Below are 26,830 nucleotides of genomic sequence, written 5' to 3'. Positions count from 1 at the left end.
GGCCTCGATTTACGTACATTCTTGCTGGTTTGGGTCAAACAATCAGACGCTAGTGGAGACCCACGCCCAAAGACTACGCTACGGGCTTCTCGGCGAAGCTTCGTGAGTATCAAACGGGTAAGCAGCTGGCAGAGCTCCCCTGGCGCGTATTGAAGCTGGTTCGCGCCATTGGACGCGACCCCGCACTATCAACGATGCGAAGTAATTCCAAACATGACCGTCACACCCGCAGACGGCCACGAACCACTTGTCTGTGTGGGAATGTGGCATCACCAAGTGGGGACGGCCGACATCGTCAGCCTGATGACCCAGGGACCAGAGTCTCAATAGAGTATGAGAGAAATCTGCGGGTACTCGGCGGTTTATAAAAGCCCCTCACGAACCCCTCAATTGCTCTCACATCAACATCCTCTTGTGCATCCGGTCTTACTACCGACTTCTCTACTATACATCGACGTCACTTCGGCCCGCAAAAGGTATACCGACCCACGCACCCCTCACTTCCCCCCCTGCTGGGACGATAGGCTGACATCCTTGCGTCAGGAATACGTACCATTCGTTGTACCTTTGCCGGTTTCTACTATATATCTCTCCTTCGGAGCCTCAATTGTTCTCTTGTCAGTTCAATAAGTCAAAATGGTATTTCTACGCTCAGCTTCTCGCCTTGCGCGCCCTGCCTCCTCCCTCCTCAGCGCACGCGCCGGACCCCGATTGACTTCGTCGCTCCGACAACCAAATGCATTCAGAACGCTGACCGCGACGGCTTCACAACAGGGAAAAGTTCTTCTCGTCCTCTACGATGTAAGTGACCATTGAGTTCCGATGGCGCATCCGACACATCTAACATGCGCGTTAGGGTGGCATCCACGCCGAGCAGGAGCCTCAGCTTCTCGGAACCACCGAGAACGAGCTAGGTATCAGGAAGTGGATTGAGGAGCAAGGCCACGAGCTCGTCACCACCTCCAACAAGGAGGGTGAGAACTCCGAGTTCGACAAGCACCTTGTCGACGCAGAGGTCATCATCACGACACCGTACGTCAAGCCTACCCCGCAACGCCGCTAAGGGCCCCACAAGCACGCGTCAAGCCTTAAGCGGAAGCGCTAACGCTGCCAACACCATCCGAGCGAACATCAGCTAACAGATCGCGATCTACAGTTTCCACCCAGGTTACCTTACCGCCGAGCGTCTGGCCAAGGCTAAGAACCTGAAGCTTGCCGTTACTGCTGGTATTGGATCTGACCACGTCGACCTCAATGCCGCGAACAAGACCAACGGCGGTATTACTGTCGCCGAGGTTACTGGCTCCAACGTCGTCTCCGTCGCCGAGCACGTCGTCATGACCATCCTGACCCTCGTCCGCAACTTCGTCCCCGCCCACGAGCAGATCGCCAAGGGTGAGTGGAACGTCGCTGAGGTCGCCAAGAACGAGTACGATCTCGAGAACAAGGTTGTCGGTACCGTCGCTGTTGGCCGTATCGGTGAGCGTGTGCTCCGCCGTCTCAAGCCCTTCGACTGCAAGGAGCTCCTCTACTTCGACTACCAGCCTCTGTCCCCCGAGAAGGAGAAGGAGATTGGCTGCCGTCGTGTTGAGAACCTCGAGGAGATGTTGGCTCAGTGCGATGTTGTCACCATCAACTGCCCTCTCCACGAGAAGACCCGCGGTCTCTTCAACAAGGACCTCATCTCCAAGATGAAGAAGGGCTCATGGTTGGTTAACACCGCCCGTGGTGCCATTGTCGTCAAGGAGGACGTTGCCCAGGCTCTCAAGGACGGCCACCTCCGTGGATACGGTGGTGATGTCTGGTTCCCCCAGCCCGCACCCAAGGACCACCCGCTCCGCTACGCCCAGAACCCATGGGGCGGCGGCAACGCCATGGTTCCCCACATGTCCGGTACCTCGATCGATGCCCAGAAGGTGAGTTTTACAGCCAAGAACATGTATGTTTTGAGCACCAGTACTAACATGAATTACAGCGCTACGCCGACGGCACCAAGGCTATCCTCGACGAGTACTTCTCCGGCCGCGAGAACTACAGGCCCGAGGACTTGATTGTAAGAGCTCTCCCTGTACAGACTGCATATGGGACATGCACTGACTTTGCACTTAGGTCCACAAGGGAGACTACGCCACCAAGGCGTACGGTCAGCGCAAGTAGAAGAAGCAGCCTTCTTTCTCAACTTGGTGTCCTTTTTGAGCGATTTCGCACGAATTTCCTTGGTACTTGTTGGGCGCTGGATGGGTATTCCCGCCTACCTATGTATATGAATATATCCCACTTGAACTCCAATTTCCAATGTCCTGAAGTCTAAATTACGCCGGTGATGTGATGCATACGCAAGTGATCAAATTGAAGGTAAACGATGTGAAGGGTATTATGCAGATCATCTATGTCGCGATAGAGACCGCCGCCTCTCGTCTTCGTGCTCATCCTCGCTGTCATCCTTGAAGCCTTCCTCTAGCTCACGCCCCAAGCGCCTCTCTTCCTCCATTATGCTCCTGCGTTGCTCTAGTGCTTCCCTCCTCCGCTCGTCGATGGGATCAAAGCCGACCATGCCCTCTCCCTCCTCGTCGTCAAACAAATCGTCGTCATGCTGCCCGCTCCCATCTACAAGACCTCTCTGTCTGACCCAGGTGGAGGGCGCGAAGAGGTTGTAGAGAGCATCGGAGAGGTTGGTCCGCCAAGATGTAGGGAAGTCGGTCACAGTCGCGGGCATGGGCAGGTACTGGCTATAACGGCTTCGATGGCGGCGTACAAAGGGCAGGATGATGAAGGCTAGGAGGACATAGAGAATGGCAGCGAGGAATAGCGGTACGAGGATGGTCTGTCGAGGGCATCGTCAGCCTCCACATGGGGTATTGGGGGTGTGTGCTCTGGGGGTCGCATCAAGACCCACTGTTGCGCTCACCGCCCGCAAGCTTCATGTACGTGACAGCTGTCAATCACTCACCTTGAGGAAATGGGTAAAGCCGGCCATGGCTGTGGATGCATGTGCTAGTGAGGGTGCGTGAACTGGCGGAGCGCGTCGTTTTGATCGCCTAGGGCTGACGCGAGGCTGGGGGCTGGGGCTACGGGCAGCACGGGCAGCACAGGCAGTGTGGGTAGCAGGTGGTGGTGTTGAGACGCACTGCGCCAGACGTGTCGGGACTCTCGGTGTCGTGCCTGCTGCGCCACAGGACAAGAAGTTAGTCAGGAGGAGACGTGGTGAGGGCGCGGCTACGAGCGAGTTCATGGGCTGGCAGATGGCGCCACTACACGGACGTGCGCACGTCTCAGGAGAACGTCGGAGCCAATGCGGACGCGGCTGAGACGAGTTCGCATGCTGGGAAGCCCGCTCTGGTGGCCCTGTCTGGCTGTAACGTCGAGACCTCTCGGTGACGGCTCAAGTGCAGCATGGCCGTGTCCTGTCTCCTGCTATACCTCTCCCTGGGATACTGACCGGCGGCAGTCACACGGGCGGCGCTAGTTAATCAGCAACTTCCCGCAACTCACCTGCAGCCGCATTGTGCAGCACCACCGCGCTCTCCAGGAATTGCTTCTATTCCCTCCAGACTCACCATCCCCAGCCCCGCACGCCCGTTTCAAGAGTAGAGACAGCCGTTGGCAATTTCGCCCTCGCACACGCCCGCCGTCACTGCGAAGCGAGACGGCGCTGCTTCAGGAAGGAGGGGAACGGGGGACACGTCGGGCGGCGCGCTCCCAGGGCGGCAGCATTGGGCATAGACTCTCGTTATAGGCATGGACAGCAAGGGTCGGCAATCTTCCGCCGGCAAGTTCTTCGGACGACGCCTGCACAAAGACAAGGACAAGCACGCCAGCGACGCGAAGCACACCACCACCTCCTCGACCGACAGCCCCCCGGGCAGCTCCCATGGCTCGCTCTCGTCACGCCATTCACACAGACACTCCATCGGCGGCGCTTCGATAGACCAGCGGCCCGTGTCCATGACCGCCGAGGGCATCTTCGCGCGAGCTGGCCCCGTATCATCCATCGACCCCCCGCGCGACGACGCCTCCAAGACCGGTGAACCGCTGCCACACCATCTCAACAAGGGCGGCGGCGACTTCCATCAATACCCCGTCTTCAACGCCTCCCCAATGCCCCAGAACGGCTACTCCAACCCCGGGCCGCCGCGCCCACCGCCGCACTCGCTCGGCACCACCATCGCCTCGAGCAACCCCGGCGACCGCGGTGTGTCGATGCAGCAGTGGGGTGCCCGTGGCAGCAGCAGAGACGGCAACTACTCCTACTATGCCGGCACCGACTCGTCCAACAACACGCGCACCTCGTCGGACCAGGCGAGCATCTACAGCAACGACTCCAAGACGCGCGGCAGCAACATCTTCTACCCCCAGAACCCATCCCAGACAACCATCTCCTCCATAGGCCTCGATGCCGGCAGTCTCCTCCCCACCGCCGTATCTACGCCACGCGACTCGCACCGCCATCTGCTGCACATGAACTCCTCGTCGCCGTCCGCGTCGCAGACCTCGTTCAACCAAAATACACTTAGCATACAAAGACCGCCAGACCATGTCGTGGAGAAGGAGTTTATGAATCTCATGGTGAAACGAGGATGGAAAAGCTTACCAGAGCAGGCGAGGCGGCAGATGGAGGCCTACAAGATCGACAAGAAGTGGACGCTCGTCTACCAGGACAAGCTTGCAGAGTTCAAGCACGAAGAAAAGAAGCGTCAGACGCAGCGGATAACCTACGGCGGCCCCGGTGGAGGTGGCCAGGACATCCTCATGCGCGCAGAAGAGGAGGGCTCGCCCGAGTGGTATGTCAAGAAGGTTATGGACAACTCGATATCTATAAAACAGATGTCGAGTCTGGAGATCAGTCTGAGAACGCAGCCTATTGCTTGGGTCAGGGGCTTCATCGAGGCGCAGGGTCAGATTGCCCTCACGAATGTATTGGCCAAGATCAACCGCAGAAAGGGAACGGGGCCTGCACCTCCGCCCAGCGTCATGGCGCAAAAGGCGGAAAATGATGTGGAACGCGAATACGAAATCATCAAGTGCTTAAAGGCATTGATGAACAACAAGTACGGTGCCGACAACGCTCTCAACCATCCGTCCATCATACAGGCGTTGTGTGGCTCTTTGATCTCTTCGCGCCTCAACACACGAAAACTTGTCTCAGATGTCTTGACCTTTTTGTGCCATTGGGGCAACGGAAGTGGACATGAGAAAGTACTGCAGGCACTTGACAACCTCAAATCACAATACGGTGAAAGCAGTCGATTCGATGCATGGATGCGCATCGTCGAAGTCACGGTCGATGGCCGTGGTAAGATGGGCTCCATGGTTGGCGCTTCAGACGAAGTGCGTAGTGGAGGTATCGGCGTAGAGAACCTCCTCATGGAATATGCCATCGCAACCCTCTTCCTGATCAATATGGTTGTGGATGCCCCTGAACGCGACCTGCAGCTCAGGATGCATGTACGAGCCCAGTTCACAGCATGTGGCATCAAGCGCATCTTCAACAAGATGGAAGGCTTCCAGTACGATGTCATCGACAAGCAGATTGAGCACTACCTGGACAACGAAGCTGTTGACTATGAGGATTTCCTTCAGAAGGAGAACAGCTCCATGATTGACAGCGTTGAAGGCGAGACCAAGGATCTCAACGACCCCGTTCAGATAGCAGATGCCATCATGAGCAAGATTAATGGCAGCCGCGCCCAAGACTACTTCACGTCGGCCATGCAACACTTGCTACTGATGCGCGACACTGAAAGCGAGGATCGATTGCGAATGTTCCAATTGGTCGACCAAATGCTGAGCTACGTGGCTATGGACCGCCGACTGCCAGACATGGACCTCAAGCAAAGTCTGAATTTCACTGTACAGTCTCTGCTTGACAAACTCTACACAGATTCCGAGGCTCGACAGGTACGCGATGAAGCAGTCGAAGCGCGACAGATTGCAGACTCGGCCATTGCGGAACGCGATGAGATGAAAGCGCAGCTAGAGCTGGGTGCAGATGGCTTAGTTTCTAAGCTGCAGAAACAGCTAGCAGAGCAAGAACGTATTATCGAGCTCCGTGGAAGGCAGGTAGAGCAGATGAAGTCAGAACTCGCAGAAATGCAGAGAATACGAGCTCAAGAGCTGCAACGTAACGAACTCGAGACGCGTGAACTATACTTGATGCTTAGAGATGCTCAAGATGTCGCAGCGTCAGCAGCGAAGAAGTCCGGCAAAGATGGACTCGGTGCCACGGATCCTGCTCAAATGCAGGGCATCATGGACCGCGAAAGGCTCATGAACAGACTGGAGATCCAACTGCAGCGAGCCAGGACACAGGCGACGCTTGAAGGCAAGACCCTACAGATGCAGCCCAGCGAGAAGCTCCGCGAACTGCGAGAGAAGATGGAGGGCGACATGCCTGGTATGACTGAACAAGGCTATGGCGGCCTCGAATCGAGCTCCTTCGGATCAGTCCGGGCCAAGAGTGGTGTCCCACGCAGAAAGCCCCTCCCTGGTCTTCCTGGTCAGATTGGTGAGGATACTGAGATGTCAGAGATGGATGATGATGATGTTGTCATCGAGAAGCCCCGTCTCGTACAGATGCACAAGCCAAAGCTCAGCTCTTCGACAGCCAATGCTCTCATGGCAGATATCACTTCGAACGTCAAACGATACGACGACTCTGATGCGGAAGGTGATGGCGTTACTACAGGACCATCACATCCCAGCCTCGAATCCGACTCACCAAAGACACCCGCTGATGGTGAAGCACCCAAAGCCGCTGTACCTCCACCTCCACCTCCACCCCCGCCTCCAGGCGATCTTGGGTTTTCTGCCAACATACCACCTCCGCCACCTATGCCTGGAACTGCTGGTCCCCCGCCCCCGCCACCACCACCGCCACCACCTGGCAAACTTGGTTTCAAGCCTGGAATTCCTGCTCCGCCCCCTATGCCTGGAGATGGCAGCATGCCACCTCCGCCACCGCCGCCACCAATGCCAGGTGCCAAACGTCCTGGATTTATGCCTAAAGCACCTGGGTTCGGCGCTGCACAACAGTTTGCTCTCTCTGGACCGCGGCCCAAGAAGAAGCTCAAGGCTCTTCATTGGGACAAAGTCGACCAGCCCACTACCACTGTTTGGGCTACACGTGGTCTAACTTCGGAAGAAAAGGAGGAGAAGTACCAGGAGTTGGCTAGGAAGGGTGTACTAGAGGAAGTCGAGAAGCTGTTCTTGGCAAAGGAGATCAAGGCGATCGGCAAGAAATCTGGCAAGAAGGATGACAAGAAGCAGATCATCTCTCGTGACCTCATGCACAACTTCCAGATCAGCATGGCCAAGTTCTCATCGTACGGAGTTGAGGATATCGTAAGAATGATCATCCACTGCGACACCAAGATACTGGACGACCCTGTCACTATGGAGTTCCTGCAAAAGAACGACTTCTGCGATATCCCTGACAATACCGCCAAGCTCATGGCACCGTACTCGAAAGACTGGACTGGACCTAATGCTAGCGAAAGCAAACGTGAACAGGACCCGAACGAACTTACAAGAGAAGATCAAATATACCTTCTTACTGCTTACGAGCTGCACCATTACTGGAAGAGCAGGATGAGGGCGCTCGCATTGACTCGTACGTACGAAACCGAGTACGATGAGATTTCGAACAAGCTGTTGGAAATCTCAAGGGTTTCCGAGAGTCTGCGCGATTCTTCAAGCTTGATCAGTGTTCTCGGTCTCATCTTGGACATTGGTAACTTCATGAACGACGCCAATAAGCAAGCCAGTGGTTTCAAGCTCTCTACGCTATCGCGTCTAGGTATGCTCAAGGATGACAGGAACGAATCCACATTCGCCGACGTTGTCGAAAGAATTGTGCGCAACCAATATTCGGGATGGGAAGGTTTCACCGACGAGATTGGCGGCGTCATAACAGCGCAGAAGATCAACGTTGAGCAACTGCAGACCGATGCCAAGAAGTACATCGACAACATCAAGAATGTCCAGATGTCGCTTGACTCTGGTAACCTGTCTGACCCAACTAAATTCCATCCAGAAGATAAGGTTGCCATTGTTGTGCAAAGGAACATGAAGGAGGCCAGAAGGAAGGCGGAGCAGATGCAGGTCTTCCTTGAGGATATGCAGAAGAGTTACGACGACATCATGGCGTTCTACGGCGAGGATCCAACTGACGACAGTGCGAGGAGGGATTTCTTTGCGAAGTTGGCCAACTTCGTTCAGGAATGGAAGGTCAGCCATTACCAGTCCCCTATTTCAAATGTTTTGTTTGCTAACTTGGCTGTAGAAATCCAAAGAGAAGAATACCACACTCGAAGAACAACACCGCCGCAACGAGATTTCCATGCGTCGCAAACAAGCACAGACTGCGAACCCTCTCTCGCCCAATGCCCTGTCTTCAGACTCCGACGCGCCCAAATCTCCAGCTTCCACCGGCGCCATGGACGACTTGCTCCAGAAGCTGCGTGCTGCAAAGCCCGAAGCAAGAGACCAACGCGATCGCCGTCGTCGCGCTCGCTTAAAGGACAGGCACCAGGTACGCGTGGCTAGTGGCCAGAAGATTCCGGAAATTGGCGTCAACATGGAGGACGGGGGAGAGGGTGCCGAAGGAGAAGATGAGAAGAGCAAGCTGCTCAGCCCCGCAAGTGAGACTGCGGAGAGCGAGGCCAGTAGCACCGTTGGCCCTGCTGCTGGCGCTGTCGGTACCGCTGAAGCAGACATCGCAGATCGTGCAGCTGCCATGTTGGAAGGTCTACAGTCAGGCACTGGCTTGAACAAAGATGGTTCGCTTTCCGTTAGGCGAAGAAGAGAGAGCGCCGACACTGAAAGACAACGGAGGAGGAATCGACGCAATCAAGCTACTTCGGCCAAGAGCGAAGACGGGGGCATTCTGAGTCCCACGGCCATACCCGAAGAAGGCGATAGCATCGTCGACCAAGAAGGCGAGGAGTCAAGGGATCCGACAACACCAGTCACTGTCGTCCACCCACCAAGTCCAGAACAAAAGGGAAGGGACCTACCCACGCCACCGCCGGAGGAAGGTTAAGCAGTCCATGTTGATAGCAAAACACTGTCACCCTATGTTCAGTGGCTTGTGTTGCTACTACTGCCGTTGTGGAGAGAAAGAAAGGGGAAGAGACCAGTTGGTGATAATTTCGCGATAGTACATTTTCGACTTCGATACCCGATCGCCTTTTCTTTTTTACACGTCATGGCATTTATAAAGTTTTTAACTTTACTTTTGGCTTTACCTTGCCAATCGTTTCTCATTTGTTTGTATTGTACCACAATCTGGAGGGTCTTAATGCATCGCTTGCGCAGTGTGATGTCGCTGGCGTCTTTTCCGTTGTGTTGGATGGTGGATAGGCATGTTTGGATGAGAGTACGGAAGGCCGGATGGATGGGGTTATGGGTTAGATATCCTTAGGGGAGAAACGGTAAGGTATAAGAATTATGTCGACAGATTACATGCTCATTCATCTTTACGTTTTTGTTCTTGCGTCAGTTGCAAAGACTTATTGCATTGATCTTGTTTTTCCAGTGCTAATGAAGTGATAAATTCGTGTAGAGTTTTTCCATTATTACTAACATAAAAGTCATGGAGCGTACTACCAGACACCTTTCCCTTCGCTTAAGATAAGATATGATATAAACAAGAAAACATGACTAGCATGTGCTATCAATGAGAGTCGTGAAGTTCCAGAAGGAGATGATGGATAAAGAGATATCGTAACGCCCGAAAATGCCCAAACCATGCATGACGTCCACTCTACCATTTGAGGCGGTCGAAGAGGTTGCTGCTCTTGACATCCCTCTTCTTGCTGCCGCCAGGTAGTGCACTGGTGCAGTCGATCAAGTTCGTGTCCTCAACACCGAGCATGCTCATCTTGACCATTGCACCTACGAAGGCCGAATCCCACATGCCCTTGCTGGCGGCAAAGGTGGAGAAGGGGATGGCGGTGAGAGGGTTCTGTGCAATGTTCTTGTCAGACTCGAGTGTGAAAGGAGCCGAGCCACGTTTGGTCTCGGAGTAGTATTTGTTATCCCAGGTACCGACAGTAGAGTCGAGCGCGGCACCGGCTTTGGAAGGGTCTGTGACACGTTGTTTGGCAGCAGTGTGAGCACCGATGAGGGCAGCAAGGTCATAAGGGGAGAAGCCTTTTGATGCTAGAAACGGTGTTAGCTACGTGGATATGACAAGCTGGAAGATGAAGGCTTACCGAAGAGCTTGACTAAGTCTCCTCCTTTAGCGAAGCCGCTGGGTAGAACGCCGAGCGCGTTTGCCTCGCTGGAGTCCTTGCGACCAACTTTGACGGGAATGGTAGGTCCACCAGGGCATGTTTTGACTGCGTGTGCGGCAGCAAACTGGATGAGATCGGCAACACCGACTTTAGTTTGGGAGGCAACATTGGCGAGGTTGCCGCAAAGGCGTTCTAGGCCACGGTTCTCAGTGTTCGAGCACTCTTGTGCGAGGATGAGAGACCCATCACAAGCTCCGTTAAAGCAGTCGTGGAAAGAAGATCGGATAGCAGCACGGGCAGCATCTGTGCACTGCCCGTCTCCGAGGAATTGCTGAGTGAGGGTGGAAGAGATTTGAGTCCAGATGGCAGGACATTCCTGCGCAGGCTCCTTGTTACCACCGAAGAGGCCGCCAAACAGACCAAGGATCCTTCCTATGGTGCGCTTCTCCTGTACCGGTGCTGGCGGTGCTACGATCCACTCCTCTTCTCGGATGGTGTAATTGGAGTAGGCCTGGACTGTGCTGGCAGCCGCAAGACCAGAGATGAGAACGTTACGAATATACATTATGTATGTGAAGAGAAGATAGTAAACCTATCGAATGGAGGACTGATAGGATTATGAGAAGATAGGGCAGGCAAGATGTGCTAAGAAGCGAAAGAGCGAATGACTGTGTCGACCTGAGATGATAGTAGTAAGAGAGCGATGAACTTCTGTCTTTATACATTGCTACATGTTTCTGAAGACTGGTAAGAATAGTAGCCACGACTCATGCTTACGCTTAGCACGGCGTGAGCAGATGCCTCTCGAACCCTGATTCCCATGGGTAAGCGTTGGAGAGAGCGCTGGAATAGACGTGACAGGCCGCTAAGGCGATGGTGAGAAAGACCCACCGCTACTGTTTGGGAAGGACGGATAAACGCCACGACGTGACCGGTAGAATAGATCGTACTTGAAGCATGACAGGTAGTAGTGAACTTGCCAATGACCTTCGAACTTGGAGTGTAGCTTCAAGCAATCTAGCTCACGCGATACGCTGCATATACTCGAGCTCAGCCATTTACATTCCCACTAGTTAATGCAGTGTGGCATTCGCGTGGTGAATTAGCCTTAGAACGATGACAGTCGTGCAAGGATACCGGCACTGTATTTTCCCGAATCAAGTCGATAATGCTTTTCAATGGCGAATTTTCCGATGCGTTCTTAGTGGTATCGCATTAACAAACAGACCGTTGGTTTGGAAAGTGATACCCCTTTACGTCGAAACGAAAGTTTTCTAAAGAAAGATGTGGGGATGCTGTTTATTGTTTCAAGACGGCTTCAGACTAGCGAGCGTGGAGGAGCTGCAGTGCCGATAAACGAGGATCAACACGGCCCCGCAGTTTGGACCATGGACGCCGTACGTTTGAGGCGCATGGCAAGGCTTGAGCCTTACCGGGCGAGGGTTAGAGTATGGAAATGGTTTATCGTGGGCTAACCTTAGCGACTCGAAACCAGGCATCTGCAAAGCTAGTATGTGTCGCGCATGCTCGCTTCGCCTTCCCCACGCAAGTATGCAACCAAATACTAACATGGCAGCAAACCCTACTGCAAGACCTCAAAAGAGGTATGCGGAAGATCGCGGCCACCGGGCGAGGCAGATGGCGAAATCTGTTGGTGTGCGCTCTACTGGGCTTCTTATGGAAGAGGGTCTTCGGTACTTCTCCGAAGCTCTAGTGCAGGGTCCTTTTCGTATCTTGTCAACTGTTACAGATGTGATTTGAATGCCCTAGCCAATGATCGTGAACGCAATCATCGGCTTCATGTTTGACGACGCAATAGCGCTGATAGTGTTGCGGACATGTATGTCGGAGACCCGAAAGTGGAAATCCCTATAAGCATAGTCCAAGAGGGCGGTCCCTTTAGCGAAACCTTTCTCGCCGAGTTGAACCCTTGCAATTTCATGACCCACCAACCTCGCGAACTCTACTGCGGATGCGACTGAAGCTCTCTGGACCGGTGCTGGATATCGTGGATGGAACGAAAAGCTTAGAGCCGTTGACCGAGATGGCGCAACCGACGTACCGCATATCCATTCGTTCGCGCTAATGGCAGCAGTGGGAATGTTGCCAGCACTATTGCCACGAGGTCGCGGACACAGAACGCGGTGTTTGAACGCCACTCAAGAATCCGCCCTCGTCGCACACAAGGCGAGACCGGCATCCACGCGCAATCTTCCATCACTGAGACGAATGCCACATCCTGTGCTTGGCTGTGCATCCCTCCCCGAGCCCTTTTGTATCACACTGCCGAATTGCTCAATCAGAATTCGGAACGAGCGAACAGGTGTCGTGACGGAGTTGGATGATATTGTCGGACAGCATAATCGTGATGCATTGCGACGCGCCTACGATACCGATGGGGTGGCATGTGTCTGTTATCGCAAGAAAGAGCGATGAGATGAGGGACGCAGCAAAAGCAGCAGCATCTCTGTGACGGCATTAGTGCTGACAATGCAAGCTATCGCAGCACTCTTTCGTGGATGTCGACAAGCATGTAAGATTGCACAGTCAGACGAGGAAATTCCAACAAAATGTTTAGATCGCATCTCAACATCCTCCAAAGCCCTAGAGGTTCTCGCTACGCGAAGTCGCGTGACTTCGTGTCAACTGTGTAGGTGCGGCCTTCAATCATACCACAACACATCCAGGACCATCAATAGATATTACGAGCAATCAGACGCAGCGTCGTGCAAAAGGTAACGATACTGGATCAACTATGAGGGGGACTGTCGAACTGCAGGCACAACACGGCACTAGTGCTTTATGATGCACCTCCGTACATAAACTTGGGATTCAGTAGTAAGCAAATGGTATGACTATGGCCAACTTACCGATGAGCCGGCTTGGAAGCATCGTGACTACCGCCCATTGCCGGTGGTGTGCTAGGATGCTCCTGCAGGATCAAATGACTTACGAGCTGAAATCAATGTCCCGTTCGGCGCCCGTGGGTCGCGTGACTTCGTTGGAAGAAACGTCCGTAAGGAGGAAGATAAGATGGCAAAGAGCGGGATTGAAACTGAGCGGACAGCAAACGTAAGGAACGAGTGATATAGGGAGCGTTTCATAGAGATCTCATAACGACTGCCCCGCCTGGGACGAAGGTCTACCTGGCTTTCCTAAACAACCATGCAAAAGTCCATCCAAAACACCCTCGCAATGCACAGATACCATGCCTTGTACCAAAGAAAGCTGTCAAAACGCAAGTAACGCCAATCAAACCATGCCTGACTACATCCACTTCCCACCAAAAACACGTTTAATGTCCGCGAACTTGACCGGCTTAACGAGATACATGTCCACACCCGCCTCCTGTGCATCCTTTTGGTCCTGCGCACTTGCAAGCCCAGTGAGTGCCACGATATTCGACCTTGGTAATCCGTTTTTGCTCTCAAATTGACGAATGTGGCGTGTACTCGTCAGCCCGTCCATAACGGGCATACTCAAATCCATCAATATGAAGTCAAAAGGACGAGCTGGTGGGGAAGAGGATGTGGCTTCTGATTTGAACGTCTCGAATGCTTCGAAGCCGTTGGTCGCTTCGACGTAACGCAGATTTTGTCGCTTGGCGAAAACGACGAGCAGCTTCAAGTTGATGGCGTTATCGTCTACAAGGAGGACTCGTGGATTGAAGTATTCACCACCATCGCTTGGGGTAGGACTCAAAGGAGTCGTGGTGGTTGGGAAAGGGCGCGGTGGCGGTGGGGACGGGCCTCCAATTACATTGCTGGCTTGTCGCGTCGTGATATCTTGTGGAAACATGTCGCTGAGACTCCGCTGAGATAGAACGCGAGGCGGGGCGAGGGACTGGAATTCAGGCTGCACTAGGGAGGAGCTCATTGATCGACTAATAGATGGCTCATTGTTGTGTTGTGAGGCACGCTTCTGACAAGATAGAAGTGATCGGGCAAGCTTTCGAGGTCCACATCTATCGAAACTGTTAGTAAAGCGGCGCAAAAGGTTACTGCAAGAAACTTACGGCTGCGTAACTATTTCTATAAGCCAGCCAAGTGCCTCGACCTGCCTCGCGAGCTGGGTCTCCACGGCGGCCTTCTCCGACGTATCTGTGCAGACGCAAACCACTCCCAATGGTGACTTGTTAGCACGACTAGAGTTCGAGTTCTGCATTAACTGATAGAGAGAGGGGGAGTCAATGAGCAGGAAGTCGATATTGTTGACCGATATGTCAGTGCTCGAGCGCTTCGATGCAACAATCTTCATGTCAAAGTTCTTGCAAGCGTTTTCCATGGACTCTTTGGTCTTGAGTCCCCGTTCGCCACCTTGTGTGTCAGTCATGTCGCACACAATGGAGACAGACGTGCTCTTTAACTCCTGAGGTGCTCTAACGAGGGCAAGATCTTGCTGTGCGTTCTCCTTGGATCCAATTGGCAGACGTATGCCAATCTTGATGACAGTGCCGACGTTGTGGGTACTCCTCACCTCAATCTCGCCCTTCAAGGATTCTATGATTTGCTTGACGATTGAAAGACCCAATCCGGTACCAGAGCTGAAGGGATCCTCTTGGCTGAATGGGGAAAACAATTTCGTTCGCTGGTATTCCTGTGACATTCCTCTGCCGGAGTCTTCAACACTAAGAGACAAGTCTATGAAGTTGGCGGAGCTTTTGTGTTGTAGCATCTTGATCGCGATATAACCAGAATCCGTATACTTCAGCGCGTTGCCCAGCAAGTTCATAACGATACGTCGAAGGGCGCCGGGTTGTGATCGCACAATCCAGCTAACGTAGGGGGCTACAATCAAAGAGACGGCAACGGACCCATGGGTATCTCTACCTTCCACATCGTTGTTGCCATTTTCGCCTTGCATTGAGCCATTCGCAGCTTTGCTCTCAGCCTGATCATAGATGGCGGATCCTCGGACGTGATGAGTCTTCCTGAATGTATGACCGGCGCACACAGTGTCGCAGACCTCCTCGACCAATTGCGCTAGATCGAAGTCAGAGGTAACGCCAAGGATCGAATTGTCAGCAGGCTGTCTCTTGTTTCGCCCCAGGCTTCGCTTGTTCTGGCCAGTGACCTTTTGCAGCTTGTTGATCTTTGCGTAATCAAGCACGTGGTCGATTGTGTCAAGCAACGTTTTGCCACATGTCTCGATGGAAGAAACCAGAGACTCCTGATATGCCGATGCCACTGTTTCGCGTAGAAACTCTACAGAGCCGAGAATTCCATGAAGTGGCGAACGCAGCTCATGCGATATGGAAGCAATGAAGGTAGTCTTGGCACGGTCTGCCTTCTGCGCATTTAGTCGAGCTACTTCACTGGTCACCGAATTGCCGAACGCTTGCAGATATGGCAGCTCGTTGTCTGGGCTCATCAGTCGTCCAGCTTGGGTCGTCCAGATGAAGCCACCAGCAATCCATCGTTCCGTGGCTGGGCACCAAAGTGGCAGGAATATTAGGCTTCTCACCTTGGGCAAGACTTTGAGGAATTCGGTCGGGATGAATCTTTCTCGCTTTTTGCGCGGCTTCTTAGTGTTAGCGGTAGATCCGTCCATTGTGCGGTCCGACTGCTCAGTCTCGGAGCGTTCTGACTTCTCGTCGGAAGAATTGACGCCGATACCATCCTCGTTGTAGTTGAAAAATTTTCCGTACGGGTACCGATGGATATAGCGTTCCATGGCAGCTTCGTTGAAGCTGAAGTCTGTGTGTACTAGGGCCGCATTTCCTTCACGCAACGATAACCCTACAACAGGACAAGCCTTGCTATCACCTCCACTTGCTTCGGGCGCTCCATCGGCAGTGATGGCAGTTTGTTTCTTAGGCCTCCTTGAAGCAGTCGAGTCGCCAGTGTCGGTGTTGTGTGTCGCACTCTCGTCGCTACTAGCGGAGCTGCGGTTGTAGTCGTAGAGATGGGTTCTTATCCCAGCGGCCGAAGTGTCGAAGAAGACGACGCCGTCGGCCTCAGTGCTCTGACGAATTATGCGCGCGGCTCTATGGAAGATGCGGGCTGCGTCAGATTCAGCATCGCGCTTGCGCTGGGCCTGTCTAACAGGAAGAGACGTGTTGGAGCCTTCTTGCTCCTCTCCTTCGTCAAGGGCTACCAAGCGCGCGTTCTCAGTCTGTTTCTCCATGGTGGTAGGGCGGTTCCCATCCTCGCGGATATCTTGGACAGAGGAGCACTCGATGAACTGCGTCAAGCCGCGTACCATGCGCTCACCCTTGTTGCGGTCCACACTGTCTTTGGCCAGCTCGAGGTGTTCCATGACGGCAGCGGAAACATCCTGCATGAAGCGCAATTCGCCAGCACTGATGCCCTCCCGGGGCTTCTCGTCAGACACGGCATAGACGCCAATGCGATGACCGGCCTTGGTGACGATGGGTACGCCAGCATAGAACCTCACGCCCGGCTCGCCCTTGACATAGTCCTTGTCGGCAAACCTAGGGTCCAATCTGCAGTCAGGTATGACCATGCATTCGCCCGTGAGCGTGCTCCCATCTTCCTCTTTTGCAGTATACGTCGAGGTGAAGGTGTGGTAGCAGACAGCGTCGGTCTTGGTCAAGATTGCGTTGCCCAGCCACACCTCGTCTTCGGGCTCTTCGGCAACAGGCTTGAACAGCGAGAGAGTGCGTGTAGCCTCGGCAAGAATGTATTGGTGGTGCGAGTCGATCAGCGAGACCACTGAACATGGTGTTCGAAGTTAGTGTATATCTCACATACAGTTCGCACATAGACACTTACTGCAACGGCGAGTGTCTAGACGCAGTGTCGCCAACTGCGCAAAGGCAGTCAGGGAGCGGTCGCGCGACGTCTGAGGCTGGTAGCCCGAGTAGGTCAGGCCTTTGCCAGAACCGTCGGCCGCATCAACCAGGCTCTGTGCATCGAGCCATGGACGATAATATCTAGTGGATCCTTAGCTGCAGTCGAGGAGTGTGTATCGCTCGAGCCAAACCTGTGGAGATCGCGCTCACGTGCTGCTTCGGGCCACGAGTAGCCCATTGTTATCGTATAGTTGCAGGCAGGCTCAACATGTCCTTCCAGAGAGGCACTGCAAAGAATCTATGCCAGGGCAGAGGCACAACGGTGGGGTGTCTTTGACTGGCGGCGGCGACGGGGGCATGTCACGCTCCTCGTGGCTGCCGCTGTCTTCCCTTTTGAGTGCCTTGGTTAACTGCATCGGTGCTAGACGCCCCATATCCTGGCGCCGCGGACCACAGGCAAGTAACGCGTTCCTTTTTGGCCCGTGGCGCCCTGGGCATGGGAATGTGAGGACTATGCGATCGAGATGAGCCTGCGTTTATCAAAGCATGACGTGGGCATCGCTTCATTCGCTAGCCGACCTCCTAGCCACATGCTGGACAATTGCCGATCTCCCGCCCTGCAGCCGATGCCCAGCGCAACAAATCTTCGAGACAACAACTTCTTCGACAATTCCACGACGACGCCATGTTTGAAGTGCCGGATGCGAAGCGGTGGGTCGACTCGCTAGTGTCCCTGTTGTCCGCATACTGACCTTTAGGGTTAGGGTTCGCCGCGACGAGCTGCACTCTCCCACATCATCGCCGCGCTCCTCGCCGGATCCAGACCTCGAACAGCTCCTGCGGTCCAGAATACAAAACGAATTCACCTACACCATCGCCACCACCGACGATCATGTCGATGATACCAACGATATCGCGCAAAGCGACCAGGATGAGACAGAGTTGCGTCTCTTCGCTGCGCCCGCAAATGCCGCTCCACAGTCGCATAAGATCCGAATTTCATCTCCAGACGCCGATAGCGGAGAGCCAGGACTGGTTTTGAAGAAACCACGGAGCTATTATTTCGCCGACGAACCCACAAGCGAGGCCGAGGAAGAGTTCAGAGCGGCGGCCATAGAGGGAAGGAGCGTCCTGGAGCTGTCGCAGCAGCCATGGCCTGGTTGCGCCTTGCCGTGGAAGGTACGCAAGATATCACCGGCTGGCATGAGTAGAGAGGTGCTGGTTGGCCATCCTCCCATGCTGGTCCTTGTCCAAGACAAGGCAAACAAGCGCATAAGAAAGGGCAAGAAGTCCCGCATAGCCATTAGAAAGAAGTTACAGGAAGCAAAGGAGAAGGAAAGCGAAGCAGCACGTCTTGCACGGGAGAAGGAGGAAGCCAAGCGCGAGAAGAACACACGGAGGAATCGAGAGAAGAAGCTCAAGCAGAAGGCAAAGCAGCAGGCCAAGAGGGCAGCAGATGGCGCTCCTGAAAGCGCCGCAGATGGGATGGATGGTGTGGAAACTACGGCGACTGAGAGCCAACCTGTCGGTGGGGAGTCGACATGAGGCGCGTCAAGGACACCATCACTGTTTCGCCAGCCTCACAGTTAAAGCAGCATCAGATGCAATAGCACGCTGGTCGCAAGCAATAGTCACTCGACTGGACGGGTACCAGGATGGTGCGAGTGATGCACGTATTTCACTCGTAGCCACAAGGCTACCTTTACCTCTGTCTAACTCACGCTAGCCAACTACTGCAATCGTCGACTATATCTACTCTGTTTCTCACCGTTTCTACTTACTTGCCCTTCACGGCTTACTTGGACTGCCAAAATGGATCACAACCACGTCCGAGACAACATGAACTCCGACATGCCTTCAGGCTTCGATCAGCAGTACGTTCCCATAGATCCCAATCTTGAGGACAGGTTCGCTCCATCCGCTCGAAACCACATGTACCAAGAATCAGCTCAGCATTACAACTATCAAGAACATCAGCCGACTGGCTACAATGCGGTCATGCCCGATGCTGTGCCGTGTGATGCCTATTGTACAGGCTACGAAGGGCCGATGACACCTGCTAGTACAGCAGACCATCTTGAACCGCATGATGATCAGTTGCATGGCGTTTTCGAAGTCCCGGATGAACATGCCACCAACACCCAACAACAAGAAGGGACTGAGTATTCATCAGAGTTCTGGCGGACTTTGGTAAGTTTTGAGGTACCTGATTTCAGACAAACTTCTGTCGACAATATACCTGGCCTCCAAGCCCTACGCACGGCCTACCTCAGTCTCTATGGCCCCCAATCAACAGCCACAAACGCCACTCGCATACAGTACGCCAAGGCCTTTGGTTTTGCCCTGCTCACGCACTATCACCCGGCTTCGCAAGGCTACACTGTGGTGCCGACTTCACCCGGACCTATGTCAAAAACAGGGATGAACTTTTTCCTGGCTGCCGACGACGAGTCAGACATCTGGAAGGATATGGGCAAGAAGAAGGCCAGCAGCACCAACAAGGCCAATCGACGGCGAGCGCCGACAAAAAGAGATCTTGAAAGGGCCAAAAGGGCAGAACAAGTTGCCAAGGTAGCAGAGTACAACCATGGATTTGCATACATGGCGAACCTGCAATGGGACTATATCCCGCCTCAGGACATCGCCGCTTTCGTGGTCATGTGTAAATTAGAAGTCAGAGATGGGAACACTGGCATGGTGACGTACAAACAGCACCCACACACCTACCTCATCATTATGGTTGACAACTTCGATCAAGTCCCACGCGTCTCAAGGGAAAACACAGTCCATCGCAGTGACATTCTAGCGGACGCGCTATGCCGAGGCGGCAAGGTCCGGAACGGTCACGGCATGCTTCTCTATGGGCCCCGGCTTGAGTGCTACACCTTTGACCGTGGAAACGAGTGGGTTTGCCCTGATAGCGATGATGAAGAAGATGAGCAAGAACCTCAGGATATTGAACCTAAGATGGAGGTGCTACAATCTGGCGGTCAAAATATCGATTTCGATATGCGTGCCACGAGCTTGGAAATAGTCGATGTGGCCTTCAAGGACATGGCTGTGAGGCAGGTGGTGTACATGTCTGAACCAATCCTCGATGCAGAAGAGGCTGTAGATTTTGTAAAGATTGATGAAGAGATGGACGAGCAAGGACACTGCAGTGGCTTGAGAGGCGAAAAATTCATCTAGCTGACTAACCCTGGCGATTGCTCTCCCAAGGTAAACAAAACGTTGCCCTATATCACGATCAATGATCCTTCTCCTACATACCATCTTCATGCTGATGGGAGAGTCGCGCTTGGATGATTGTAAGCGCCCAATAGCCGACAAGCCATATCTTGCTCGCGGACAGTACTCCGATACCTGCCACAACGCGGGCTACGGGACCGTCCGTTCGCTAACCAGCATACCGGTCGATCGGGCTCAAATAAGAAAGGGCCGAAAGGGTGAAATGCAAGCAGGTAGTTATTGTAACTTTGCAGTTTATGGGATGCTGAAACCTGATCATACTTTGCTGCTGGATTTGGTAGTCCCATACCGAAATGTAAAGTAAGCGTAAATTTCGCTTCGTAACTACTTCGACCCACTATCAATCCTGTTCATAGCCTCATAAGCCTCTTTCGCAATGCCTTTCACTTCCTCCGTTAAACCTTCCAATTCAGCAAGTTCTCCGAACCTCTTCTTCCAAAGCGCCCATCGTTTCTTACTAAACTCTGGTTTTCCGTGCCACAGCGGTCCACCGCTACCAGGATTGCCCTGCGTTGCTCTTTTGGGGGTGAGATCGTATTCCCTTTCATAAACCTGCCTCCCCGCGGCGAAGATCCACACTGCGGCAGAAGGGATCGTAGCGTTGTATTTCTGTATCGCTGTACCTGGGTGATGAGCTCCATTCGGCACATCATCCTCATGTGGGGTCTCGAGTGCACTACGCATCTCCCAGATACAGTAGATCCAGAAGTTACTAACTTTCTCAACCGTCAGGAGAGCGTAGAAATAGAGCATGTTGGCGTAGGCATGTACTTCGGGAAGAAGGTATCCGGAGCCACAGCCGGGGGAGTCGTTCATGGTCTCGCGGGCATCCCAGCCAAAGCCGCGTAGACATGTGTATATATCTGGGTCTTTGGCTGTTGGAGGTGGAAAGCTGGATTTTATAGCCTTCATAAGAACGACGAGTTTGTTGAGACCGACAGTGTCTCGGAAAGGGAGCCGTTTTGCTGAGTGGATTATTGAGATCCAGAGATTCCCGAAGTTCAGGTCTTTCCTGTTCTGTAGAATAGCGTCGTTGATGGGTGTAAGGAGTTTCTTTGCGACGTATTCTGCCTTTGTATTGCTGCTCATGTAGTCTTGCACGATTGGATAGGATTTACCATCTCCGTCCAAGGCTGGTGCAAAGCATCTTCGATTTTTCATAATGATGTCGATCTGGGTAGCTTCATCTTGCACGTTGGTGATGGCGTTGATAATCTCGCGCTCTCGAGCTTCCTCTTTCTGCTCTCGGGCCTGTCTTTGTTCTTCTGGTGACATCCTTATTCGAGATCTTTTTTGGGAGGGAATTGGGGTTTTCTATATGTCGGAAGCGGCGATATCATTCAGGAGACATATAATTTAGAAGTTGAAGTACGCCCTTCAGCCCTTCAGGATGCCGTTTCCAGGTGCTAGCTTGTGGCGATATGCACATACGTGCGTATGCAGTGGAGATCTGCCATGAGATTTTTCGAATACTGCCCCGCCGTGTTCAAGGTTAGTGGAGGTGAGTAAGCTATATTAGTTTCGGCCCAGGGTGTTGTTATTGCTTGTATGGCAGCCCAGAAGCTACACACAAATGATGAGAAAGTCTTACTTCAACCCGTATTTCATAATTGAGTAGAAGTATAGTTTCACGATGTTTCAAGATGCAGGACGACGCTCGGGTACATTGCTTTACATGAAGCGGTCGGTCAGCGTGCATAATTTCCCCTGTCGAAACTCGGCCTGCAAATGTCTAGTGCACGAGTGAGAGCCCGTTGGTAGACGCGTCTGTAGTTTTGACAAATATTGCGCATGTTAACATGAAGACAAAGCATCACGTATAGTAGAGGAGCGTATCGGGTGTGGTGAAGAAACGTTCGTGGGTTTGGGTGGTTGGTAACTCCAGGGTCCTCGCTCCCAAACGCCGAGTAAATTGGAAACAGCGACCCGACCGCGACCCGACTGCCTCGCACCACCACTAATCACCAACACCCATACGCCTGCATAAAGGCCTTGAACACTCACACCGGTCGCCAAAACATACGATTTGGGACAACGACATAACTATGTCGTCCTATCTTAATAATCTCCTCACAAATACAACATCGCGCTACAACAACCTCCGACGGCAGATCCTATCCGACGAAGCAGACGGCGATACAGAAGACGACTCGCATCTTTCCAGAGTTCTTCGCGCGTATTACACGGAGAAAGGAAGACCGTTTCCACAATGGCTTCCACCGGACCCAAAGGCGCCGCAGCCTGCGCCCGCCCAGTTTGCATCTTCTCAGTTCGCGTCTTCTAGACAGCAGGCACAGGCACAGCCAGCGGGCAGAGGAGGAGGACTGAGCGATCTATGGGACAACCCTGCGCCGCAACAACCACCGCAAGAGCCTCAGTCACTTCGACGAGGAGCAGGAGGACGGGGTGGAGCAGCGCGCCCACTACAAAGTCGGCCCATGGGCAATTCGTTGACACCAGAGCCTCAAATACAAGGGAGGCCACTACCCAGTCAGAGAGCAGGGAGCTATCAAAGCTCGTTGGGAGGGCGTCCACAGACAGAAGCCTCACCACCACCAAGTGCAGGGGCAGGATCAGGTACATCGGCACAGGAAAGGCTCAAGGCCAGGTTATGGGGACGATCACAAAGTCCTGCCCCACGTGGCCTGTCTTCAGAGTCCGCCAACTCACAGTCGGCACAGGGTGGACGCCCATCCTATCCTGACGATCGAAGCAACAGCTATGGAAGCACTGGCAGTGCTGGTGGGAGACAGCAGGGCTCCTTTGGCGGCATGTCTTCGAATTCTCCATGGAGCGGGAACGACGACCCTTACGCGCCACAGAATGGAGGATACGGCGGTGGCGCACCTCCACCGCAACGCGGGCCACAAGGTGGACGTATGGGCCTGCCGAGCGGACCGCGCATGCGTTGATCATGTTCTTATTGCATTCAGCACGGCGCAACGGAGTTGTGTCTTGGTCGTTACTGGGTAGGCAGCATCGGTTTTGTAGACTTGACAGCATGGCGCCCGTCACATAACAGATGAGCCCTTAATATAAATACAACCCACTCACAGTTGCCTCGAAATCCCATGTATGTCCAGAGTTGCTTTACCCACATGTCGCAGCTAGAGCACATTACTTGATTCGATAGAGGGGCGACGCGTTCCCCGCGTGGCGTGTTGCACCGCCACAGCGCGTCATCATCGAGCATCAATCACCTGGGCACTCGCACCTACAACATCTGAAGCGCCAAACACCTACGCGCATGTTTTCTGCCCTATACCTATATTGCTCGTGAATATTCTCTGCATATGATATCTGACTGTCTTGCTTTGACCTCATCATTAAACCTCAACACCGCGTCTGTAGGACGCCGCCTAGCCCCGCATGACTTCCTCGGCCCCTGGACCGCCATCGCCGTCGGCCAGCTTCTACGACTTGAGTGACGATGAAGAGGGCGAATACAACACGATCCGACATACTAGCAGTGGGAAGGGTGTGAAGCTGTTATACACAAAGAGCAAAGTATGTATAACCTACTTTGACGCGACACCATGCAGTCAACCTAACATGTGCAGGTATACGTACATCCCTCGCCTTCCTCAAAGGACAACATCCCAGGCTTTGTCGCTCTAGTGCAGCAGAAGTCCAACCGAACCGCCGGTGATGCGCGTCCAACCTCATCCTCGTCCGCTCGAAGCGTGAACGCGTCATCGCTGCTCCTCGCTTGGATACCAGAGTCAAACCTCGGCGATGCATACGATACATACGTAAAAGTTGACCTGTCCGACTCGTCGTCACCACCAAGGCAGTCATACCTTGTGCCTCCGCCTCCCACACCATCCACTCACGCCGGAACTCCCGGCTATGCATTCGCGCTGCCTGTCAGCGAGATATACTCCGTCCTCATACGGCCACCGAGCATCGGGTGGTGGTTTGGAAGCGTCGTCATCAACACTCGGGCTGGTGACAGCTTTCCTGCGCTCTTCTTCCACGATAGCGAGTGTCAGTCTACCATCATGCAGCGGAAGAAGTTGGCCAAGGAAAGCTTCGATCCGTTTGGCGATGGCGGAGGCATGTTCTGGGGCGGCGACGAGGTACTGAGATGGCTGAAGAGATACGTCACAGTTGAACGTTCTGGAGCCGATCCGAGCATATACCTTATCGACCCTTCAGAAGACGACAAGAAATCCTTTGGCAAAGACGTCGCACCAAGGAAGAGCACCGAAGGCAAGACAGACGCGTCGTCTTCACAGCAGACTGGCAAACGAGACGGTGGAATGGATCCGGTCACAAAGGCACTCAAGGAAGCTAGATGGAACTTCCTCGAAAAGCTCAGCCAAGTCACAACGTTCACGCGGAGGACTGCCCAGGCCGTGGCAGACAACCCCAAGATCCCTCCTCAGGTTAGGCGCCTGATACAGAACCCCGAGGTACAGACGTTGCAAGAGGAGTTTGACAGCGCACGGCTATATCTCGCAAGATGGGCTATGGGCATTGCGGAACAAAGCGAGCGTGAGCGAAACCAGCGAATCTGGACAGCGAAAGATGTTCTGGCCATGGAAGAAAGTGATGTTGGTGACTTTGAGATTCTTGATATGGACAAGATGACCATGGCCGACAGAAGACAACCAGTCACTTTGACCGAGTGGAAAGGCTTCTTCGATCCCAAGGGACGGCTCCAACTGACGCCAGACGAGGTCAAAGACCGAATCTTCCACGGAGGCCTAGATCCTGATGACGGCGTAAGAAAGGAGGCATGGCTGTTCCTTCTCGGAGTATACGAATGGGATAGCTCAGATGAAGAGCGACGCGCGAACGTCAACAGTCGGCGAGATGAATACATTCGACTCAAGGGTGCTTGGTGGGAGCGCATGGTTGAAGGAAACCAGAACGAAGAGCAAGAAGAGTGGTGGAGAGAACAGAAGAACAGGATAGGTATGTCCCCTTGCGCGTTACACGCTTGCCTGGAAGTTGGCTGACTTGTCCCATTCTATGGGGTCCGTTGTGTAGAGAAAGATGTACATCGCACAGACCGCAATATCCCAATCTTCGCCGGCGAGGACATTCCTCATCCCGATCCCGACTCGCCTTTCGCGGACGTGGGCACCAATGTTCATCTGGAGCAGATGAAGGATATGTTACTGACATACAACGAGTACAATAAGGACCTTGGCTACGTTCAGGGTATGAGCGACCTGCTTGCGCCCATCTACGCAGTCATGCAGGATGACGCCGTCGCATTCTGGGGCTTTGTTGGATTCATGGAGCGTATGGTATGTTCCAAGATGGACGAAATTTCAGTCTAGACATAGCAGTTAACATGCATACAGGAGCGCAACTTTCTACGAGACCAGTCGGGCATGCGCAAGCAGCTCATGACTCTCGATCACCTCGTACAGCTCATGGACCCCAAGTTGTATCTTCATCTTCAGTCTGCCGAGTCAACAAACTTCTTTTTCTTCTTCCGCATGTTGCTTGTATGGTACAAGCGCGAGTTTGAATGGGCAGATGTACTGCGGTTGTGGGAATCGCTCTGGACCGATTACCAGAGCAGCAATTTCCACATCTTCATTGCACTAGCTATTCTGGAAAAGCACCGAGATGTCATCATGGCACATCTACAGCACTTTGACGAGGTGCTCAAGTATGGTAAGCTACGAAATCAAACGATCTATATTGGCTGTGAATGATGCTAACACCAATGTAGTCAACGAACTATCTGGTACTATGGATCTCGAATCAACGCTCGTTCGCGCAGAGTCACTTTTCAAAAGATTTCAACGAACGGTAGAGACGATCGACAAGAAGGGTAACTTCCCTTCTGCACCACAAGCGCGACAACGCAAGTTGGCTGCTGCAGTCGTGGCCGGTCCGGGACCCAATACGGTGGCAAATGCATCGAAATCGAAAGACCAGGCGGTGGCCTCGGGCACAGACAAAGGAAAACAGGTCGGCGAAGAGGAGCAGGAGGCGAGAGTCATCAGCCCTGAGCTACGCGCACTACTGAGTAGGAAAGTAGAGAAGCTCGACAAGCAGACCATCTTGGAGCATGGTGGTGGCGTTGGCAAGTAAACCCACTCCGGATACTCTTATGGAATTATTGAATGGCGTTACGGTCTGGTAGGATACATTGGCGAGGTTTTTAGGGTTGCTTACGTTCAACGAGGCACTGGCAAGATTAGATACAACTGCGATCGGCAACATCGCATCTCCACGTTCATCATTCACGTCGTTTTTCCCCCTCAAACGTTGGCTACACACGATATGCTCTATGCTGCTTCACCGTCAGCAATACTGGCGACGCATGCTTCATAGAACCCGCTGCTATGTTTGTTTTCCCATACAATGAACGATTGCAATTGTAAGTCCTTGCACTCACATGTCTAGTTCGCATATTGCACTTCACACAGAGTTCGACCGCTTCACACCGACGATCGCCAACACTACGTCCACACGGTAGAAGCAAACCACGATTCGTCACCTATTAGAACCTACAGGACGACAAATACGGTAGTACCAGACCTTCAATGAACTATATCAACCACTTCATCAATCGTTACTCTCCAATTCGTCCGCACAACGATTTGCGTCCTACCCAGTCTTCCAA

General features: G+C 53.3%; 10 protein-coding genes across 10 annotated transcripts; 6 read left to right on the top strand and 4 right to left on the bottom strand.

Moving 5' to 3' along the window:
• Positions 1-636: 636 nt before the first annotated feature.
• Positions 637-2,157, top strand: J4E82_000107 (uncharacterized protein; the record flags this gene model as incomplete). The annotated part of the gene is made up of 5 exons (XM_051726430.1): positions 637-801; positions 857-1,032; positions 1,157-1,916; positions 1,976-2,053; positions 2,110-2,157. The coding sequence occupies 5 exons, from the start codon at positions 637-639 to the stop codon at positions 2,155-2,157; spliced, it is 1,227 nt and encodes a 408-aa protein (XP_051593612.1).
• Positions 2,158-2,383: 226 nt separating this feature from the next.
• J4E82_000106 (uncharacterized protein) lies at positions 2,384-2,977 on the bottom strand (the record flags this gene model as incomplete). The annotated part of the gene is made up of 2 exons (XM_051726429.1): positions 2,384-2,824; positions 2,951-2,977. 2 exons carry the CDS (start codon positions 2,975-2,977, stop codon positions 2,384-2,386), a joined length of 468 nt encoding a protein of 155 aa, XP_051593611.1.
• Positions 2,978-3,738: 761 nt separating this feature from the next.
• Positions 3,739-9,040, top strand: J4E82_000105 (uncharacterized protein; the record flags this gene model as incomplete). Its single annotated transcript, XM_051726428.1, has 2 exons — positions 3,739-8,226; positions 8,282-9,040. The coding sequence occupies 2 exons, from the start codon at positions 3,739-3,741 to the stop codon at positions 9,038-9,040; spliced, it is 5,247 nt and encodes a 1,748-aa protein (XP_051593610.1).
• A 723-nt stretch (positions 9,041-9,763) lies between these two features.
• J4E82_000104 (uncharacterized protein) lies at positions 9,764-10,800 on the bottom strand (the record flags this gene model as incomplete). Its single annotated transcript, XM_051726427.1, has 2 exons — positions 9,764-10,161; positions 10,215-10,800. The coding sequence occupies 2 exons, from the start codon at positions 10,798-10,800 to the stop codon at positions 9,764-9,766; spliced, it is 984 nt and encodes a 327-aa protein (XP_051593609.1).
• A 2,702-nt stretch (positions 10,801-13,502) lies between these two features.
• J4E82_000103 (uncharacterized protein) lies at positions 13,503-17,227 on the bottom strand (the record flags this gene model as incomplete). The annotated part of the gene is made up of 4 exons (XM_051726426.1): positions 13,503-14,199; positions 14,251-16,909; positions 16,970-17,130; positions 17,181-17,227. 4 exons carry the CDS (start codon positions 17,225-17,227, stop codon positions 13,503-13,505), a joined length of 3,564 nt encoding a protein of 1,187 aa, XP_051593608.1.
• Positions 17,228-17,674: 447 nt separating this feature from the next.
• On the top strand, positions 17,675-18,534 carry J4E82_000102 (uncharacterized protein; the record flags this gene model as incomplete). Its single annotated transcript, XM_051726425.1, has 2 exons — positions 17,675-17,700; positions 17,754-18,534. The coding sequence occupies 2 exons, from the start codon at positions 17,675-17,677 to the stop codon at positions 18,532-18,534; spliced, it is 807 nt and encodes a 268-aa protein (XP_051593607.1).
• Positions 18,535-18,801: 267 nt separating this feature from the next.
• J4E82_000101 (uncharacterized protein) lies at positions 18,802-20,178 on the top strand (the record flags this gene model as incomplete). Its single annotated transcript, XM_051726424.1, has 1 exon — positions 18,802-20,178. The coding sequence occupies one exon, from the start codon at positions 18,802-18,804 to the stop codon at positions 20,176-20,178; it is 1,377 nt and encodes a 458-aa protein (XP_051593606.1).
• Positions 20,179-20,562: 384 nt separating this feature from the next.
• On the bottom strand, positions 20,563-21,513 carry J4E82_000100 (uncharacterized protein; the record flags this gene model as incomplete). The annotated part of the gene is made up of 1 exon (XM_051726423.1): positions 20,563-21,513. One exon carries the CDS (start codon positions 21,511-21,513, stop codon positions 20,563-20,565), a length of 951 nt encoding a protein of 316 aa, XP_051593605.1.
• Positions 21,514-22,283: 770 nt separating this feature from the next.
• J4E82_000099 (uncharacterized protein) lies at positions 22,284-23,150 on the top strand (the record flags this gene model as incomplete). Its single annotated transcript, XM_051726422.1, has 1 exon — positions 22,284-23,150. One exon carries the CDS (start codon positions 22,284-22,286, stop codon positions 23,148-23,150), a length of 867 nt encoding a protein of 288 aa, XP_051593604.1.
• A 457-nt stretch (positions 23,151-23,607) lies between these two features.
• J4E82_000098 (uncharacterized protein) lies at positions 23,608-26,295 on the top strand (the record flags this gene model as incomplete). Its single annotated transcript, XM_051726421.1, has 5 exons — positions 23,608-23,745; positions 23,799-25,158; positions 25,234-25,496; positions 25,554-25,872; positions 25,931-26,295. The coding sequence occupies 5 exons, from the start codon at positions 23,608-23,610 to the stop codon at positions 26,293-26,295; spliced, it is 2,445 nt and encodes an 814-aa protein (XP_051593603.1).
• Positions 26,296-26,830: the final 535 nt, after the last annotated feature.

The sequence above is a fragment of the Alternaria postmessia genome (assembly GCF_024291825.1).
Source record: "Alternaria postmessia strain BMP 2775 chromosome Unknown scaffold_1, whole genome shotgun sequence".
Lineage (NCBI taxonomy): Eukaryota > Fungi > Ascomycota > Dothideomycetes > Pleosporales > Pleosporaceae > Alternaria > Alternaria postmessia.
The sequence above is the reverse complement of the archived record's forward strand: the minus strand, read 5'-3'. Positions and strand labels throughout refer to the sequence as shown.